This window comes from Leptosomus discolor, chromosome 25 (assembly GCF_034619465.1).
Source record: "Leptosomus discolor isolate bLepDis1 chromosome 25, bLepDis1.hap2, whole genome shotgun sequence".
Classification (NCBI taxonomy): domain Eukaryota; kingdom Metazoa; phylum Chordata; class Aves; order Leptosomiformes; family Leptosomidae; genus Leptosomus; species Leptosomus discolor.
The window spans coordinates 2,050,587-2,070,983 of NC_141415.1; the positions used below are offsets into that span (position 1 = coordinate 2,050,587).

Genomic DNA, 20,397 nt, shown 5'->3' on the forward strand with positions numbered 1-20,397 from the left:
TTATCAGCTTTGCTCAGCAAATAGATAAAATCATCCTTGCAGGAGAAGAAAAACTCAGGAAAAACACAAGTAAAGTCTTTATGTATCTTAGTCAGGGATTGTCAGGGGTTGAACTCTTTTATAACAGCTAAAACTAAACTTCCAAGTATTCTGCAGTAACGCAGCCTCCAAGGCGAAGTCTAGTAGCGCCAGTGTCAGCCAGGTATACTGCTGTGAAGTTATCCCGTGGGACAGTTACTGCTGCTTGTCCATGGAGAGCATACATGAACTTGTAAGTCCTTTAGCACTGAGTTCTCTCCAGGGATGGAGCAGCACAGCTCCCCGAGGGATCTGCTGGCCTTTGGGAGAGGAACAGAGATTGTTTCAGCTGAACTGTGTTCCTCAGTGCCTGAGCATCTGATCAGTGCCTTAGTGTTCATGCTGTACATATGAATGTATAGTGGAGGCGTGTACGGTGTGGCAGATTTTTAATGTAGTTGCACATAAATATTCCCTTCCTAAAGGGAATTAATATTTTGGGTTCTGAGTTTTCATATTGACTTTACCTCATTGTATCACGGATAAAATTTAACTCATGCTGTGTGGCAAAACCAGGGATTCTACATGGGAAGAAGTTAAATGAAAATACCACTGAAAATGCTGAAGTAGTTGATTTCTGGGAGGATAGTGGCAAAGCAGGTCTTTCCCAAATGCAATGCCTGTTTCTGTGCTACTTCTGTAACTGTAGGAAATGATCCCTGAGCCTGATTCTCCACAGGGCACAGTTCCCTCTGATGTGCCTTTGCCAGCAGATGGTTTTGGACACACTTCCCGTGTGGTTAGGAACACCCAGGGGTTTTGGTTCTGCCCAGTTCCTCCTTCTCCAGCAAAAGCCAAGCTTGAAGTCTGCCCAGCAAGGTTTAATGCTAGGTTTTAATTCTGAACAAAAAATTGGAACAAACTTTACATGTTAAATGCTAAAACAATCCTCATCTGGGCTTGTCAATGGGATCTGCCTCCAGGGGCTTCACCATTATCCCTCAGTGTGTTTCAGCTGCCAGTATTAGGGTTTCATAGCCATGTCTGTGGTCTAGATGTTGTCTTGTTTCTGAAGCTAAAGCTGGCCTGCCAAGTTGGTGACTGCACTTTCCCGGTTGCTGCTTCTCTTCGCCTTCAGGACACTCCGGGTGGTCAAGCTTGGCTTGCGATTGGCCCAGCTGAGCCTCAGCAGCTTTCATGTCAGGGGACGCAGCCTCTGGATGCAGGTGCCCTCAGAGAGGACGTCTGGGCCTGCACCTGGGTTCTGCACGTGGCCTGTGTGGGTGGTGGCCAGGCCTGAGGGCATGACCCAGAGTACGTGGCTGTTGTCCCCTCAGTTCTGCCAGCCTAATTGTTAACGAAATCCCTGTGTTTTAGCTAAAGCTGTTGTTCTCTGCGCTGGATGTGCAGAACCAGGGGATTCGTGCTCTCTGGCAAGAGCCTAAAGCAAGTAGCTGTGAGAACACTGAGCATGGCCAGTGTTCAAGTGCACCTACTGCAGCCTGACTGGGGTCGTCCTGCCCTTGTGCAGTCCCTGAGGTACCACAGGACCTAACTGGACACTGCGGTTCCTGCTTTGGCTCTGCCTTTTCTGTTGGGCTGGTGCAGCAGCTGAAGCTGTGAGGAGAACTGTCCTCGGAGCTGGTCTAGTTTAAGTATAAGCTCCTGCCTTCCTTCTGGACCTTTGGACCTGAGTCAATTCCAAGTTTGCTTTTATCTTTTTTTTTTTTTTTTTTTTTTCCTGGGATGTTTTCCCTGTGAATTCCTAGACTATCTTGTTTAGTAGGCTGAACCACAGACAAATCATAGCAGTACAGTAGATAAGACGTTCTTGCTTCCACCGTCTCCCCACAAATACCGTTGTGGTTAAGGAATGCTGGGAAGAGTGGAGTTCTTCTGAACTTGAAGCAGAGGTGTGTCATGATGCTGCCTCCCTCCTTCTTTAGTGTGAAAGGAAGGATGCACAACTTTGAGTGTTATTAAAAGCAGCGGCAAAAATCTGTGCAAGTTAACTGAGATTGCATATGACTTGTGCACACAGGCGCCAGGTGGTGAAGTCCTGGATGTTGTCGACTTGCTTCAACACCCAAAGTTAATTCTTTGTTAACTTGATTTAGCAATCCTCTTCTTTAGGTAGAAAAACTCCCCTGGTTGGCAAAACTGACTTTCCCACTGCTGCACCAAACATGCCAATTTGAGGGAGACTTAATTGGAGGCTTGGCAAAAGAACCCAGGTTGTTGTGTACTAGAGCTGTATAAAAGTACCATGGTAATTCTTAGGGGTCCCTCTAATGGGCATTTGGCTGTCTTTTTCCTGAGGAACGCCTCTTCGTTCAAACATCGGCATGTTTATGAACCTTATACACGGAGCAGTAGGTGGTGCCGCCCTTGTCTGCGCATGTCACTTTATATCCTGGCGTGTGCAACCTCGCCTTTGAAAAAGCCGGCCCTTCCTGGAGCGTGTTTACCTGGGGGTGGGGCTGGTGGTCTGCTCGGTGCTGGCTCGGGGCCAGTTGGAAGAGGCTGGTGTGGATGAGGGAGGGAAGCACTGTGGCTGGGCGCTGCAGGTCCTGCTGAGGTGCAAGCTGCTGCATTGCAGGACTGTGGGTGCATTTGCCAGGCCACGCAGACGTGCTCTAGGCACAAGCCCTGTTGGTCAGTGGTGCGCCTGTGCAGGCAGTGTGTGTGAGATGGATTTACAGAGTGGCATAGTGACATTTAGAGTTTTTCCTTTTTTCTAGCGCTGAACAGTTAGCCTTTCTGACTGTTATTCTGCACCATGTTCATGCTTCCCTGAGATTCCTGTGCGGTGATAGAATAATGTGCATGGTGAGAGGCTGTAAATTACCAGCAGTTGTTTTATCTCACTCCTGACCTTACTTGTCCCACATTATTTTTGAGTTTATCAGCAGTGAGTCTTTCACAATTTTATCATGTAGTCACTAAAGCCCAATGCAGAGGCAGTGTCAGTTCAATACCTTCTGTTCTTGGCTGCTTGTTCCTGCTCACCTCTCTGCTGAATCTGCTTAGGGCCCATTGTAAACCTGAGCACTGATGTGGCCCATGTGTCAGGGGAAGGGGATTGCTTTTGCAGCGTTTAACATGCTTAGTTCTCTGGTCTGGCTTATAGCATGGCCTAAGAACTGGTGGAGGAGGTGGGAGGAAACATGTGCAGGACTTCTCAAGAAGGCTGCCATGGAACTGGTTGGGGAGGTGATAAACAGCAACCGTTTTCTGTCTGAGGACTACACCCCATGGAGGAGACCCATGCTGCAGCAGTTCATGGAGAACTGCAGCCCATGGGAAGGACTCACGCTGGAGAAGTCATGGAGGACTGTCTGCCATGAGAGGGGGCCCCACACTGGAGCAGGGCAAGCGTGTGAGAAGCCCTGCCCCTGAGGAGGAAGGAGAGGCAGGAAGAGCAGGGTGATAAGCTGACCGCAACCCCCATTCCCTATCCCCTGCGCCGCTCAGGAGGAGGGAGAGAAATCGGGATCAAAGCTAAGCCCGGGAAAGAAGGGAGGGGTGGGGGGAAGGTGTTTTAAGATTTGGTTTTATTTCTCAGTGCTTCTCTCTCAGTTAATTGGTAATAAATTACATTTGTTCTCCCAAGTCGAGTCTGTTTTGCCCGTGACGGTAAATATTGAGTGACCTCCCTGTCCTGATCTCAACCCACAAACTTGTTGTTATGTTTTTCTCTCCCCTGTCCAGTTGAGGAGGGGGAGAGTGATAGAGTGGCTTTGGTGGGCACCTGCCACCTATCCAGGGCCAAACTACCCCAGTCAGGCCCTAAGCATGGGCTTGCATGCCTTAACGCGTGCCCCCACAGCTGTCTGCATGGCACGTCATTGTCTCCTGTCCTCTTGCTAGCCTTGGTGACCCGTCTTCTCCATCCCATGGGGTCTCCCAGCACCCTCCCCTCTGTCTAGGCACCGTTTCAGCCCTTTGGTGTGATGCTTCCCCTTTGTGCCCGACTCGTCTGCCCGCAGCCTCCTGCTGCAGGGACCACGCGTGGAAGTCCTTGCCTTGCACAAGAGACTGAATTGGACTGAAGCATGGTCAGCTGTGAAAACTGATGACTTTATTTCAAGAACTAAGTCGAGCGCAGCAAGTGTGTGCCCGGAGAGGAGCGTGGGCAGGACAGAGCAGGCCTCTGGCACTGAGGCTGCCTTTGGATCTCAGCAGGCATTGCCCCAGGAGGAAATAGTGGTGCTACCCTGCAGCCTGCACTGGCTCCTGTTCTTCCTGCTGCTCAAGCCTTTTTCCCCCTTAGGAACTGCAGGAGGTCCTGCAGCAGGTTAAAGAATTCCAGCAGCTTCTGCCGTGGAAACCAGCAGGGCCTAAACCTGCCCAACTGGGTTGGGATTGGCCTTGGCCTCTGCACAGGGGTTGAGGTGAAGACTGGCTGTGGCGTTGGAGCAGCCGTTCCTGCTGGGCGCAGTCCCATCTGTGCCAGGATCCAGTCATAGAAGCGCTGCGTGGAGGTGTAGACTCCGGGCCGCTTGGCTCTGGGCAGCCTATCCCCCAGCTGGTCACCCCCACAAGCCAGAAGTAGCCAGCGTGGTTGTCTTGGCAGACGAGAGGACCACCGCTGTCACCCTGCAGCAAAGCGGAGGAGAAAGAGAGGGTTGGAGTGTTGTTGGGTGGCCCCGGCAGCACTGTGGCGGGCTGCTTCTCTCTCCCAGCACCTGCCAGAGCTGTACCCACTGCCCAGAAAGGCTCTGCTCAGGTACTGGAGCCTGCAGGACCTTGTCCGGGAGGGGCTGGTGGGCCTGCAAGGTCGGGTGCTCTCTCCTCTCTGCCCCAGTGGATCCTGGAGGTGTGGAAGGGGAACGTGCCAGGACTGGGATCCGGACCTCCGGGCTGGGGCAAGAGCACTGGGTGGTCTTTCTGGTCAGAGTGCCGGGGCTCTGGGACAAGGCGGGCGCTGGTCAAGGGCCTGCAGACAGGGAAGGGGAGGGGAGCCCTGACAGCGGTGGGGACCCAGCAGCGGGAGGGCGACTTGCCAGGCACAGCACGCGCCGGGGGACGTTTAGGCACTGGCCACAGGGCTGCCTGTGCTGCTGGGGGCTGGCGTGGAGCACGCTTCTACCTGGCAGGTGTTGATGCCGCCCTGCGGATAGCCGGCACACACGTTGTGGGAGTGGATGGCCCCTCTGTACCACTGGCTGCTGTTGCAGAGCTTGACATTGATGAAGGGGACCTGGGCCTCCTGCAGGACAGCAGTCAATCCTCCAGCTGTGAGCACAGAAAGGAGTTAACAGCCAGCAGCCCTTCTGTTCCCAGTTCTCCTCCCCTGCCCAGGTGAAGCCCTTCCCTAGGGCTTGCCTTTGCCCCTGCAGAGGCCTTGTGCCGGGCTTGCCCTTCCGTCTCACCCTGGCTAATGGCTCGGGCCCATCTCTCCATGGCTGTACGTCCCCACAGCCCGACTCTGGCTTTCGCTGCTGCTGCTGCCAGGAAGCCCAGCCCACCTCCCCAGCATGCCGAGCTTGCCCTCAGCACACGAGCACTGTTTGGGAACTCACATCTTGCCATGGTGGCACCCCACCCGCTGACGTAGCAGCTCGTCAGCTCTGACACTCTCAGCGAGGTGTCAGGCACGCAGGCGAGCTGTACGTAGTAGCCACACTGGACAGGCTGGTCCAGTTCCAGCAAGGTGATGTTCTTCCTCTCCGTGACGTTACTGTAGCATTCGTGAACCACCAGCCGCTGAATGTTGCGCACTTAGGTCTCAGGGCCCGGCTGAGCCAAGTGGGTGGCCCTGATCACCACGCACCACATGGTGACGTGCCTGGAAGGCAGATGGAGAGAGGAGTCAGAGGGAGAGGAGCCACGTGCTGCAGCAGCCCCGCAGTTCCCTGCCTTCTGCTTCTCAAGGCAGGGAGGAAAGCAGCGCTGCGGAGGGTGCCACTGCCCTAGCACGCCTTGGGCACGAGGAATGTGGAGCTGGAAATTTTGTCATAGCAGGGGCTTCTTTTTATTGCCTGTTTTCACACCAGCCATGAACCTGATTCCCGTGTCTTTCATGCTCATTGCTGTGTGCACCTTCGTACTCCTCCCTAAACATCATCACTTATGGAGCAGATACATTGCAATCCTAGCACACAGAAGATGTGATGGTTTTGTTTGGTTCTCATGTGTTTGTTTGAACATCAACCCACAAGACCTTGAGTTCTAACTTAAGATCTGAGGCTTTCAAAATGTATTAGAAATAAATTAAAGCATTGAGCCTTTGTTTCTGATTAAAGGTAATGGCCATTTGGAAAATGGAGGAAAGAATTGTATGTAGGGATATTTGGGAGTTGAAGGGGGTGTGCATATGAGATTTCAAGTAACTTGACTGTGGCAACAGTGAGAGAAACTATATTGTTCCATTGCATTTAGGGTAATCTGAAAATCAGTGTAGCAATGGGGTTCCAGGTTATATAAAAGGCATGTAAAGGGCCACGGAAACACCCCTGAGATCAGTTGGAGTCTTACTCTGTTAGAGCAGTAGAACCTGCCTAGCCCTTAGCCCTCACCACATCGCATCACTTTCCGTGGGGCTTCAGCGTGCTCTTCAGTCCTGTCCTTCAGCACAGTTTGCTTTCCTGAACCAAGAGGCTGGAGAGATTCCCTGTGCAGTGCTCCTGTTAATACAGGTAAGTAGTGCTGACAGTTGGTGTTTGTTTCATGGGACTGTTTTTTAATCTTGTTTTATATATGCCTTGCTGCAGGAAGACTAAAGGTGGAAGAGCCTGGGAAACCACAAGTAGAAACACGGGAAGTGGAAGCCCTGACCCCAACAGAGGAGGCAGCACCCCAAAGCCTTCCAGGTCAGGGCAAACCAGAGGGCAGTGGCTGTGGCTCCAGGAAATCAGTGAGATCTTGCAAAGGTGCTCTTTATAAAAGCCTGGTGTCAGAGGGCCTGCTGACATACCTACATGCTGCTGTGGACAGAGGTGGGTGGCTTTGGTGGTTCATTTACAGCCTGAACTGCAAAAGCCTGGCTGGAGTGGGTGGAAAAGCCAAAGTCCGTGTTTAAGGTGGAGTTTGAGGACTGTGTGATGGGAATGCTATGCCTGGTCACCTGAGATGCTGGGGCAGGTAGAGGTGATGGATTCCACGGTCCAGGGCAGGTCTTCTGGAGTCCTGCTGTCTGTGTTCCTACTTACTTCAGAAACTTAACGTCTCTCCTCTTGTCCCTCGCGGTCTGAGATGCAGCTTTTTGACTGAAGGCTCTGTTGGTTCATTTGTCAGCCTGCTGACAGAGGGATGCAGGAGCTCTGTCATGTGTAAACCTGAACAATTCGCTTGTTGCTATGGAAACAGCTCTTGTGGTTGTGAGCGGAGTTCACAGTCCAGTGAGAGGCAAATCTGTGTGCTTTGGTGGTGAGCTTTGCTGTAGGTGGTGAGCGAGAACCCTTTACCTCATGGAAAGATAAATTTGAGATAATTTCTGGAGGCTTTCAGTGAGACGTCTTGAAAGGTATTTTTCTGATTAGTAGATCTATAGGTGTAATTAGAACAGTCAGAACAGAAAAAGATATTTCTGACTTAGGGAAATTGATTAGTGTAAATCTACTCATCTCTTTCTCTTCTTTTCTACCGCAACAGATCCTGACTTTAGGGGTAGTATAAAGACCGGGGGGGGGGGAGGAACTAGTTGCCAATATCATAATTATCCAGGTTACAATAAACAAATAAATATTCTGTAACATCTTCAGGAATATCAGGCATCACGAGTTGCAGTATTGAAGGGGTACACAAGTTCCTTCTGAGCCCACTTTGTCTGAGTGCCTTTTCTAAAGATGAGAAAAAAATTTCTGCCTTCATCTCAGGAAAAAGAAGATCAGGAAAAGGCAAATCCTCAAATCGTGAAGAAAAGTGGTCTTTTTCCCAAAGCGGACCAAGTGGAACAAAAACTAGGAAAATCCATTTGGATTCGGTCAAATTGTGGATTAACACTGTCCGAAGCTTTAGTTAGGTCGGTGTGGTAACTGAAGTGTGAGCTCTCTTCATTGCAGCTGAGTGAACTGCATCCAACACTCAAATAATCACAATTAGTCAGAATTCCTGAAAATTACCAACCCCACTGGGCTGAGCCATGTTCTGGGTACCAGTTGCTTGTATAGCAAAGTAGTTCCTTTGAGATCTTTCCTGGGTTACACTACCATAAACACATTTAAATGACATTATTTACTCACTTTAAAAAAACATGCAATATTTACCCACTCAAGAGGTGGTGAAGAGGGTTACTTTGCAAGCAGCATTTAACATTCTGTGTAGGCGTTCAGTCATCCTAAACAGTATTAGATTAGAAAGTATGATCTTTCTGCTCGCTTGGAGAGATTGAATACGGAGGAAAAATAAACAATTTTCTAATATTGACAAATAATTGTGATAAATACATAATTTTTCCATTGTAGAGACAAGATATTTAAACTGTTCATATGCACTGTGAAGAAATTAAATATATTGGAAGAATAATTAATGATTACAAATGCATTGAAACTTAGCAAGGCTCCACAGAATTACTTTTCCATTATCTAACTTCCCCAGGATGTTAGGTGAATAAAAGTGGAGACATGTTTTTGTTTGTTGGTTTTGGGGTGTTGTTCCCCACCCTCCCCCCCAACTAGGGCTGTATGCTTTAGTGTGGTATATTTTGGAGTAAATGGTGCCAGAACAAATACAAAACTAATTCCCAACCCAAAGCATCAGGTTTTAGAATATCCCCAGAAGACTGAATAATTTGACATTTTTCTTCTGGTTTGAATTGTCGTTGTTTTCTTTCTGGTGTAAGGACTTTTGTGTGAGGTTGTTCTATTGGTTTGTTTATTTACTGGGTTTATTGTCTTTTTTTGTTTGTTTCCCTCATGAACAGACACATTTCCTGTATGAATCTGTGCAGCGAACAGAGCTGAAGTCACCAGTCTGACATTGATTTTTTTCCCTAATTTTAATATATGCAACTTGTGTAACCAATGTGTACTGACTGACGAATGCAGAGGCTGCAGTGTACATTCTCATCACAAAGCTAGATTAACACATACTAGTTTGGTGTTTACAGTGTGTTTGCTCTGCTTCTTTCATAGCATTATCACAGAAGGGTTGGGGCTGGAAGGGGCCTCCAAGACCACCCAGTGCCACCCGCTGCCCTGGGCAGGGACACCTCCCACCAGACCAGTCGCTCCCAGCCCCGTCGAGCCTGGCCTGGAGCCCTGCCAGGCAGGGGCAGCCCCAGCCGCTCCGGGCAGCCTGTGCCAGCGCCTCGCCACCCTCCTGGGAAGAGTTTCCTCCTCGTATCTCACCGGAGGGAAGCGCCCCGCAGCCCCCGGCCGCGCCGCTGTCCCGCAGGGCAAACGCCCCCGCAGCGGCACCGGCCCCGCGCCCAGCGCCCCGCTCCGGTCGGAGCCGTTTCTGCCCGCGCTGCCGGTGCCGCCGTGAGCGCGGCCGTGCGGTTCCCTCGGCTCGGGGCCGGCGCCGTCGGGCCCCGGGGGGCTGCGGGAAGGGGCTGCCAGGGCGGGCGGTGGTGCTGCCGCGGGGGAACCCCCACAGCGCCCGGCCTGCCCCCGGCCCGCCCGTGCCTTGGCCGAGCTGGGCTCTGCCCACGGGGCTGGGGGAGAGAGCCCGGGAAGGGGAAATGTCCTCCTTCCCTCTCACGCCCCTTTCTCTGTTCCTGCTCCTTCCCCCGGCCCCTCCTTGCCCTCCTCCGGGGGTCCAGAGCGGCAGGGCCCGGGCGACAGGGCCAGAGCCCCTTCCCGGAGGGGCCCGGGTGGCGAGTGGAGCGGAGCGGAGCGGGGAGGTCGGGGCGAGGGGGCGGGGAGCCGCGGGGCTGCAGGCTGCGGCGTGGAGGAGAGGGAAGAGGGGAGAGGGGGCCGAATGCTCACCCCTCCCGTGGGTAAACCAGTGCCGGGGAGACGGGGCGAGGAGGGGAGGGGGGGAGAGCCACTCTCCGGGGCTCCGGGGAGGCAGCGGCCCCCACGAAAATCAAGTCCCGGAGCTGTCTCGGGATCGGGCGCGCAGCAGCCCACCCACCCCCCGCGGCCCGGCCCGGTCCCCGGCCGTTGCCCCTCCAGGCGTTTCCCGGGCTGGCCCAGGGTAATCGACGGCGGGATCGGGAAGAGTGGACGAGCGGGCGGGGAAGCGCCGCTGCCGCTAAATCACGTCACAGCGGAGTGCCGGGTCGGCACGACAGCGCCGGCGAAGCGCTGCCAGCGGGAGGGGAGAGCTTCGGCCGGGAAGTCGCAGCCGGACGGGATCGGGCCCCTCGCCCGTCCCGAGGAGGCCAGCGGCCGCCCGGCAGCAGTCGCCTCTCGCTCGGGTGCACCCGCGCCCGTCCCCGCAGCGCCTCCTGCAGAGCTACGCCTTTTACGGCGGCGCCGGGGGGTCAAAGAAAAGAGGGGGCTGCGGGGGGTGCAGGGGCGGAGATCCCCCCCGCCCCGGGCACGGCGGGACCGGGGCGAGGCGGGAGCATCCCCGGCACCGGGCAGCCCTGGCAGCCGCTGTCCATCCACCCCGCAAACGCTCGGGGAGGGCAGGGTGGGCAGCAGCGGCAGCCCCGAGCCCGCCCACAGCCGTCCCGGGGCGGGCGACCGCCGCCGGCGCTGCCCCGGGATGGGGAGGCGGGGACGGCCGGGTCCCCCCGCAGGAGCTCGGCCGCCGCCGGACCCGCCGCCCCCCTCCATCCTCCCGAGCGGCAGGGACCGCCCGGTCACTCGCCCAGCGCTCGGCTCTCCCGGGGGGGCTCCGTGCCACCCCTGGCAGCGGGGCCCCGGGCAGGCTCAGGGAGAGCATCGCTCCGCTCCGCACGCGGCGCCCGGCCCGGCCCCGAGGAGCGGCGCCGAGCGCAGCTTCCCCCGCCTCAGCCGGAGGACTCGGGTCTCATCGCACCTCGGAACGGGCAGCGGGATCTGCCGCCGGAGCCCGGGCGCGGTGCCGGCCTTGCACGGGACAGCGAGCCGGGATCGGGCATGGGAGCCGGGTCCCGCCACCGGCAGCCAGAGGAGCCGCGGGGGAGAGCGGGAGGCCGGGCCGGGAGGGCTCGGGCTGCGGAGGGGGAGAGAGCGCAGCGGCTGCCGCCCGCCGGGGCTCCTGCCGGCCCGCTGGGAAAGAAGCCCCGGAGCCCGGAGAGCGCGCTGGGTGCGCCTGACGTCACCCCGCCGGGCTGTTCGCCCTTTTTTCCCCTCAATCTGACCAAGCTCAGCAGCAGCTCATACATAGGAGTTACCCTTTTCCCCCAGCTATCGAATAGTCGAATAATGTTTTGTTGTTACCTTTGTCGTTGAACTACGAATTCCCGTGGATCAGCGGCCAGAAAGTTAGAAGAATTGGTGATTTGGGACTTCAGTACCCCTGGGGAAAAGGAAAAGGCCGGTGGTTCAGGCCAGATCTTCCCTGTCTGATTCGTTACTATTATTCTATCTGGCGATGTGGATGGACAGAGAGACTCACTCCAAGCCCAAATGAGCCTGTTTATAAACACCACCGCCTGAAGGACTCCATTTATACTTTGTCAAAACAACAAAATGGTGGAGACGTGCAGGGACAGCGCGATGGCGGGACCACAGGAAAGGTCCTGTAACAGCACGACCAGCTTGTTAATCGATTAACGTTTATTGAGTGTAAATATTTGGTAAAGTTCTTAGGAAAACTAGCAATTCTAAATGATTAGACCAGTCAGCCGGGCTTTTGAGTAGCGCATACTATTAAATATATCTAAATATCTCTGTAGCGATTGCTTTATTTGCAGGGCATCCCCCGCAGATGCACAGGGGATCGCTCCACCACAAACTTGAGTTGTTTGTGAATGTCTTTATATGTTAGTTGAAGCTTCCTGCGATTATAATTCCTGTCTTTACTATCAAAACTGTCTGGACATTCTGAGTGTATGAGTGAGTGAGATGTATGAAGTGAGTGAGGAGCTATATCTGTGGTTCCGACCTCGGGCGACTGAGGCAGCCGGAGAAGAGCAAAGAGAGTGTAATGACTTGAAGTATGAATAAGGAGTGCCGTGCCCATCCTTGATACGTTTGTGTAATACGTGGATATTGATAAGTAGTAAAGTTGGTACGTGGAAAGTAGAATTGTGCAGAGAAGGAAGGAAAAGATAAGTGAAGGGTTCAGGTTTGAAAAACAAAAGATGGGGGGAGGAAAGAATAAACCTTTTGAAAAATCTGCTTTAGGATGTGTTCTGACGCATTGGAAAGATATAGCAGGACAAGGGGGCACAGAAAATAAGAAAAAGTTAATTAAGTATTGCAATCAATGGTGGCCACTTTATAAGCAGGAAGATGGGGCAAAATGGCCTAAGGAAGGTGGCACATTAGACTATAACACACTCTTACAGTTAATTTTGTTTCTGAGGAGAGAAGGGAAATGGGATGAAGTAACATACACTGATATGTTCTTTGTTCTCCAGGACGATCCTGAGTGGCAAAGGGACTGCAGATTAGTACCCCCATGAGACCCCATGGTCCTTGCATTAGAAAAAGAAAACAAAAAGAAGAACAAAAATAAACTAAAAAGATGCTGTTTGGCTTGTAGCATTGGCCAAAGGTGTACGGAGAAAAGTCAAACTAACCATGGATCAGAACAAGATCTGAGTGATCTATTTAGGCCCCCTCAGCAGCCATAAGGGCAAGATGAGGACTTAGAAAGGGTCCGTACCCCTCCACATCCTCCCTCCTCCCCACCAGATAGCCCGATATCTTCCCAAACCTGGAGAAGGCAGATAACAGAAACAGTTCTCCAAGCTCCTCTCCGGGACGCAGTCGGACCGATGGAGAAACATTCTCATGTAACGATATGAAGGAATGGAAAGATGCTGCCCGAAAATATCGCAGTGACCCAGTAGGCATTATTCAAAATCTCCAGTTTATAATAAAATAGTACAGCCCTGATTGGAATGACATGCAACTGTTATTGGACTGCTTAACCGAAACAGAAAAACAGTTGGTTATAAAACCTGCAAGGGATTTGGCAAAAGAATATTATGAGATAAAAGGGGGTGGTGTTAAAGAACTCTTTCCCCTGCAGGACCCAAACTGGGACCCTAATCATTCAGCTGATGTGGAGAGATTACGAGCATACCAAGGATGGGTAGTGAAAGGAATGGAGAAAGCAATTCCAAAAACTATAAATTGGGCAGTGCTATATGCAGTGAAACAAGGTCCCTCTGAGTCCCCTTCCAATAGACTAAGGGACACGATGCGTCGTCATACACCACTGGACCCCTGGTCAGAAGTGAGAATACAACATCTGGTATCCCTGTTTCTAGGACAATCTCAGAATGATATCAGACGTAAATTACAAAAATTACGTCCAACCGATAGTTGAAACCTGGAAGTGTTATTGGAAGAGGCTTGGAGGGTATTTAGCAACAGAGAGGACAATTATAAGCAGACTCTAGGCAAATTAGTGGCAGTAGTTAGAGAAGAGAGAGAATGGAAACCTAAACCCAGGATGGGACGCAGACCGACGCCCCTGAACAGGGATCAACCTGCTATATTAAAGACTAGTCGCTGGAAAAGGGAATGTCCGGAGCGACAGGGTCAGGGGAACACTAGGTGGCGCGATAACCCAAGAAAAACGATCGCACATGTGGAAGAGGACTGAGTAGAAGATCCATTGATTACAATGAAATTAGGAGAAAAACAAGAAAAAATGGGGTTTCTAGTTGATATGGGGGCAACATACTCAGTTTTGAATCAAGCTTTAATGCCTTTAGGAAATGAATATGTCATGGTAAAAGGAGCAACTGGCCAGAGTGAAAAAGCTTATTTTTTTGAACCATTAAAATATAAACTGGGCAAGCAGGTAGGCATCCATAAATTTTTGTATATGCCAAATTCACCGAATTTCCTGTTGGGAAGGGACCTATTGAAACAGCTGGAGGCCACTATAAAATTCAAAAAGGGTGAGATTACTCTGGAGGTAAATAATGATCAATATGTACAAATAATGACCTTGTCTTTGGTTAATATTCCCATAGAAGGACAAACCAACGAGGAGATCATTGATCAGGTCTACCCCGGAGTTTGGGCAACTGCTGCCCCAGGACATGCCAAGAATGCCCAACCAATAATAATAAATTTGAAGGATGGACAGAGAGCGGTAAGAATCAAACAATACCCACTAAAGAAAGAAGACAGAAAAAGGAATCACCCGAAAATAGAGCGATTCCTAGAACTGGGCTTATTGAGAGAATGCGAATTGGAGTTCAATACACTCATTCTCCCTGTCCAAAAACCATATATGTCCTATCGAATAGTCCAAGATCTGAGGGCCATTAACAACATGACAAAATGATCCTCCCAAAAGAGGATCTATACCCCGTGGTTGCCAATCCATATACCTTGCTAATCACCTTAACTCCTGATTTAATTTGGTTTACAGTTCTAGATGTAAAAGATGCCTTCTTTTGCCTCCCTCTCCACGAAGCCAGTCAGAAAATTTTTGCATTCGAGTGGGAAAACCCTAAGAGCGGTTGGAAGACCCAGCTCGCATGGATGGTGTTGCCACAACGTTCCAAGAACAGTCCTACCATCTTCGGGAACCAACTAGCGAAAGATTTGGAATTATGGGAACCACCATCGGAAGAAGGAAAGGTACTACAATATGTGGATGACATCCTCATCGCAACTAAAACCAGAGAAGCTTATGTCACCTGGACTGTAAGTTTATTAAATTTTCTTGAGCTTCAGGGGTACCAAGTGTCCCAGAAAAAGGCACAAGTGACTTTGCAGCAGGTTACATACTTAGGGTATGAGATCAGTGCAGGGCAACGGTCCCTGGGGCAAGCCCAGAAAGAAGCCATATGCCAGACCCCTCGGCCACAGACTGTAAAAGAACTGCGGACCTTCCTGGGAATGACGGGGTGGTGCCGGCTCTGGATATATGACTATGGCCTGCTGGTCAAACACTGTATTCCTTGATAACATCCAGCCAAAGTCACCTCCAATGGGATGCTGAGTCAGATCGGGCATTCCACCAGCTGAAGAAGGCCCTGATGTCAGCACCTGCACTGGGACTCCCTGATGTGAGTAGACCATTTCTCCTATTTTCCCATGAAAAGCAGGGAATAGCATTAGGAGTACTGGCACAAAAGCTGGGACCATACAGACGAGCTGTGGCGTACTTCTCCAAACAATTGGACACTGCTGCCAAAGGGTGGCCTGGCTGCCTAAGGGCGGTAGCAGCAGTCATCCTGAGTGTCCAGGAAGCTTGAAATTTTACCCTGGGTCAGAAAATGACTGGTTTAGTATCTCACACAGTGTCTACAGTCCTTGAAGTAAAAGGAGGACATTGGCTCTCCGCACAGAGATTCCTGAAATATCAAGCTATCATGGTCGAGCAGGACGATGTTGAGATTGTGGCCACTAACATTGTCAACCCAGCTTCATTTCTTAGTGGAAAGACTGGAGAACCAGTGGACCATGACTGCCTCGAGACGATTGAGGCCACATACTCTAGCTGCATTGACCTAAAGGATACCCCCATGGATGGGGTAGAGCACTGGTTCACAGATGGGAGCAGCTATATCCTGGGCGGAAAATGACATTCCAGGTACGCCATCACCACTACTGAAAAAGTAATAGAATCTAGACCACTACCGGCTGACACCTCAGCACAAAAGGCCGAGATCATAGCCTTCACTCGGGCCCTGGAGAGGGCTGAAGGAAAGGCTGTGAATATTTGGACTGATTCTAAATATGCCTTTGGAGTGGTACACGCCTACGGAGCAATTTGGAAGGAGCGAGGACTGTTGAACTCCCAAGGAAAGACTATCAAGCACATGAAGGAAATTTTAAGACTTTGAATGCAGTCCAACCTCCTGAAAAAGTGGCAATTATGTACATTAGGGCACACTAGAAAGTGAGTACCGAATTGGAAAGAGGAAACGAACTGGCAGACAGAGAGGCAAAACAGGCAGCTAAAGAAACGGTAAAGGTAGAGGGAGCAGTAGTTCCAGACGGACAGATAACCTTAGAAGTTAAGCCAGAATACACTAAGGCGGATCGAAAGTTAGTCACAGATTTGGAAGGAACATACAATGAGGACGGATGGGCTGTAACATCACGTGGGATACTCATAGTCCCCTCTTATATGGTTTGGCCATTGATCCGGGAGGAACACAAGAAGGGACACTGGGGGGCAGAGGCATTATACAAATAACTTATCAGACACATGACAGCTCGAAATTTATACACCACTGTCAGACAAGTATCTCAGCAATGTGACCTTTGCCTCCAGACTAATCCAAAAATTGTCCCAAAACCAGAAATAGGCCAAATTGGGAAAGGGAATTGTCCGGGACAACATTGGCAAATTGATTTCTTGGAACTTCCTAGAAAAGGGGGGTATAAATACTTGCTTGTACTAACTGATACCTTTTCAGGCTGGCCAGAAGCCTTCCCATGCAGAACAGCTAAAGCTCAAGAGGTGACCAAGGTGTTGCTACAAGAAATCATCTCCAGGTTTGGAGTCCCAGCGGTGATGTCCTCAGATAGAGGGCCACACTTCATCTCCAAAGTTGTGCAACAAATAAGCCACCATCTAGGGATAGATTGGCAATTACGCACTCCATACCAGCCACAATCTAGTGGCCAAGTGGAGAAAATGAATCACCTGATTAAACAACAGATTGTTAAATTAGAACAAGAAACCAATTTGGCCTGGCCACAGTCTCTACCCCTAGCAAAGCTACGGATACGAACTAGACCCCGAGCTAAAGAAGGGCTAAGCCCATTTGAAATCCTATACGGGTGACCCTATGGGGTACAAAAGGGAACCTCTTCACAAATCAGTGAAGAATTGATGACTTCCTATACGGTGGCATTAGGGAAACAGCTCCGTAAAACTGAAAAGCAGGTGTTTGGAACCCGATGCAGGGGTTTGGATGGGCCAGTGCATTACGTACAACCTGGACGAATGTTGTATGTTAAGTCTCTTACAGAGAAAACTTTGGAGCCACAGTGGGAAGGACCATACCAAGTGCTTCTCGCCTCTTTCTCGGCAATCAAGATCAGGGAACAAAGCGCCTGGATTCACCACTCCCGAGTGAAGAAAACTCCTAAAACTCCCTGGAAAGTAACACAGGGTGAGGATGAACTGAAACTAAAGCTTTGCCGAGCGAAATGAGTATATTGCAGCCAGAAGTGTTTAGTAACTTGACCTGCCAAGATTTAGTCAGGAAAATTATTGTATTTATAGTAACCCAAGGGTCGAACGGTAACACCCCAGAATGGCCATGGACCCAAGCTCATATTGAATATACTGGGGATATGGGACCACTCTCTGATAGAAAAAGCTTAAGCCTTGCCACCATGGTTATGCATAAAAATGAAGTGTACCCCAAAAATTATTGGAGCACAGACCTTCAGAGAATGATGCCCCAGCTGCAGGGAATGCTGGGTCAAAACATAAGCGTAGGATGCTGAGTAGTTAACGGAACTTCCTACGAAAGGGCAAACCAGATAGCTGTATCCAATATAATAACAAACACAACAGATAGAAAGCCTCGCAGTATCTTGGATTGTTGGCATAATTTTACTCTAACACAACCTGTCTTTGTAACATGTGTCTGGGCACGTGCTGGAATAGGATTATCATCTAAATTTAAGATAGATGCTGTACCTTCTATGACAGTGAGGCCCTGCACAACCTATACAGCTGATACTAGCACTCAAACAGTCCGAACCCAAACCAAACTTGAATCTAAGGTTTATGAGATTGGTCTGTATGTAATCAGAAATACAGGTCAGCAACAAGTATTATTTAACCCAGAGTGGTCTCTAAAAAGGGTGGAACTGATGATGCAAATTAATGTTTCAGAAATACAACCATTATGTTCCCCTTTCTTACGGACTTCCTATGAAGGGTGGACCACTTGGCTACGCAGGAGAACGGATATTTTTCAAAGGCGAATACCAAGGGATGTAGCTGGGGTGTTAGGGACAGGACTTGGGGTTCTAAATACCATAGATTCAGAAGTGATAATGAACAAATTAGCTGCCTCTACCGCTGATCTGTCCAAATTACAACAGCCATTACAATCCTCCCTATTAGCTCCAGGAGCTCACCAATGGTTGGTGTTGGAAATTTTACCAGACTGGGAACAGACAAACATAAGGGATCATAATATCATTATAGCTGCAATTGGAGGGCTCCAAAGTAATATCTCATTGGCCCTGAGCTGTATCCAGGCCCAGCTGTGGATGCAATCAATAACTGCATCTACTATAAGTGAAGGAGAGGAAGGGGTCTTCCCCACAGAGATACGGAAGATAGTTTGGGATAGTGCCACTGATATGGAAAGAGGGCTCTAGTCCTGCTGGGAAATGGTAAACTTTACCTATAACCCCACCACACACACAGTCACTGCCCTCATGTTAACTATCCACAATGCATCAGTGACTGTAATATATCCCATAATAGCCTTAGGAATAAATCATGGTCAAACTTTGCTTTATCCTTCTGAACATAGGACACGGGCCTGAAAGGTAGAGAACAAATGGCAAACAGTTGATTTAGAATCCTGTATTGTACGGGAGCAAGAGGGATTTCTCTGTGAAAGCAATACCATGAGTGCACAAGACATTTGCCTGGATACTGACCAAAAGGTCTGTCACTTTGAAATTCGCCCGAATGCCAGTCCAAAAACAGTTGTAGTATATGCAGGAAAAGATTGTGCTTGTTTAAGAACAACATGTAGTTTTGTGTCTGTAGAAGGAGTAGAAATAGACACCAGAAATCACTCGAATTTCTGTATTTGTAATTTTACCACCACCACAGGATGTGACTTTAGCTACTTTGCTCCTGTAGTTTCTCATCAAATCCTGAAATCAAACTATACATTGATTTCTGAACTAGAACCCACACCTATAGGGATAGATTTAGCAGTGACAAAAAGATTGTTGAAACACCCAGACTTAATACGGATATTAGAGGAAGCCAAGAATAATGGACAGGAAACTCTGATAACTGTTCATCATAAGGCAAATGAGATAAGTAGGGTCTTGAAAAGGGTAAAAAAGGACGGAGAACACGAATGGTGGGATACACTTTTCGGGTGGTCGCCTTCAGCCACAGGATTTTTCAGTGTCCTAATGCATCCAATAGTAGTGTTGTTGATAGCTACTGCTATTTTATTATTTCTAGTAGTGACCCTATATATGTGGGTTTGGCATATAGTTAGAAGAATAACTTCAATGTACGAAGCATTATACCAATCAGATAGAATAGCCAAGTAAAAGAATTTACTTAATTCAATAGAAAAGGGGGGAATTGATAGGGGGAAATATAGAAAATATATTTTATAACTGAATATATATCAAAAATATTAATAGGGATCTACATAGAAAAAGCTAAAACTATTAAAACTTGCTTCCCAGAACTAACATGCATGCAAGTAAGCAATTAGTCACTAACCCCTGCAAATTGCTTGAGAAAGAAGATGATAAGGGAAACAGAAAAAATAGAAACAAGGACATAATTCATGGCTCAAAGGCGTCAAAGGCAGGAGGAGCTAAGGGCTAAGGAGGGCTCGCTAACATCCATCTCTAAACAAGAACAAAAAGGAGATAGCCAGGTGTGCACACAAGGACAGACCAGGCTGAAACCAGTCTGGTACTGCAAGCTCAGCCAAATTAGAGATTCCAGGGGAGAGGTGAGGAGTACATAGCGAGGAAGACCTACGGCTTTCATCCCTGAAGACCCCTGACCAGGACCACCAGGAGGAACTGTGCAAGCACCCTGATGAGGGGCCCGAGGCGGAGATTATGGAAATGAAGTGACCAGAAGGAACTGCCTTTTCCGGATAGGTCATTAATATGTACAGGTGTTTTGAAATAGGTGATGTTTTAACTGTATAAATACTGGACAAGCGGCCATGGTGGGTGTGCACATTTGTGGTGGAGCGATCCCTCGTGCATCTGCGCCCAATAAACATGCCTACTGTGTAACCTTGCAGGCTGTAGAGTCTTTTCCACACGTCAGGGTGTCTCAGGCCTGGGGGACACAGGATCACCCGGGGAGGGGGGGTGGGGGGGTGGAGGGTGTCACAGGCCTGGGGGACACAGGATCACCCCAGGGGGGTGGCAGTGTGTGTGACAGGGCCTGGGGGACACAGGATCACCCTGGGAGGGAGTGTCACAGGCCTGGAGGACACAGGATCACCCTGAGGGGGCGGGTGGGGCAGCAGGTGGCAGGGCCAGCATGAGGAGTGCAACAATTGAGGTAGGGGTGCCCCCCCGCCACACACCACTGTCCCAGTTGTGGGACCCCACGGTAACCCCACCATCCTCACCCCTCCTCCTGCCCCACACACAGCCCTGAGGGGGTCGGTCCAGCCATGACCCCAGCCCCACAGGGCAGCCATCACCCCTCCAAACAGCT

The 20,397-nt window shown here is 50.2% G+C and overlaps 1 protein-coding gene across 1 annotated transcript; it reads right to left on the reverse strand.

Annotated features, from left to right (window-relative positions):
- Positions 1-4,270: 4,270 nt before the first annotated feature.
- LOC147413646 (acrosin-like) lies at positions 4,271-10,688 on the reverse strand. The gene is given in 6 exon segments (XM_086478151.1): positions 4,271-4,336; positions 4,451-4,530; positions 4,533-4,617; positions 5,111-5,250; positions 5,523-5,741; positions 10,487-10,688. Coding segments are annotated over 6 exon segments (792 nt in total).
- Between the last annotated feature and the right edge of the window lie 9,709 nt (positions 10,689-20,397).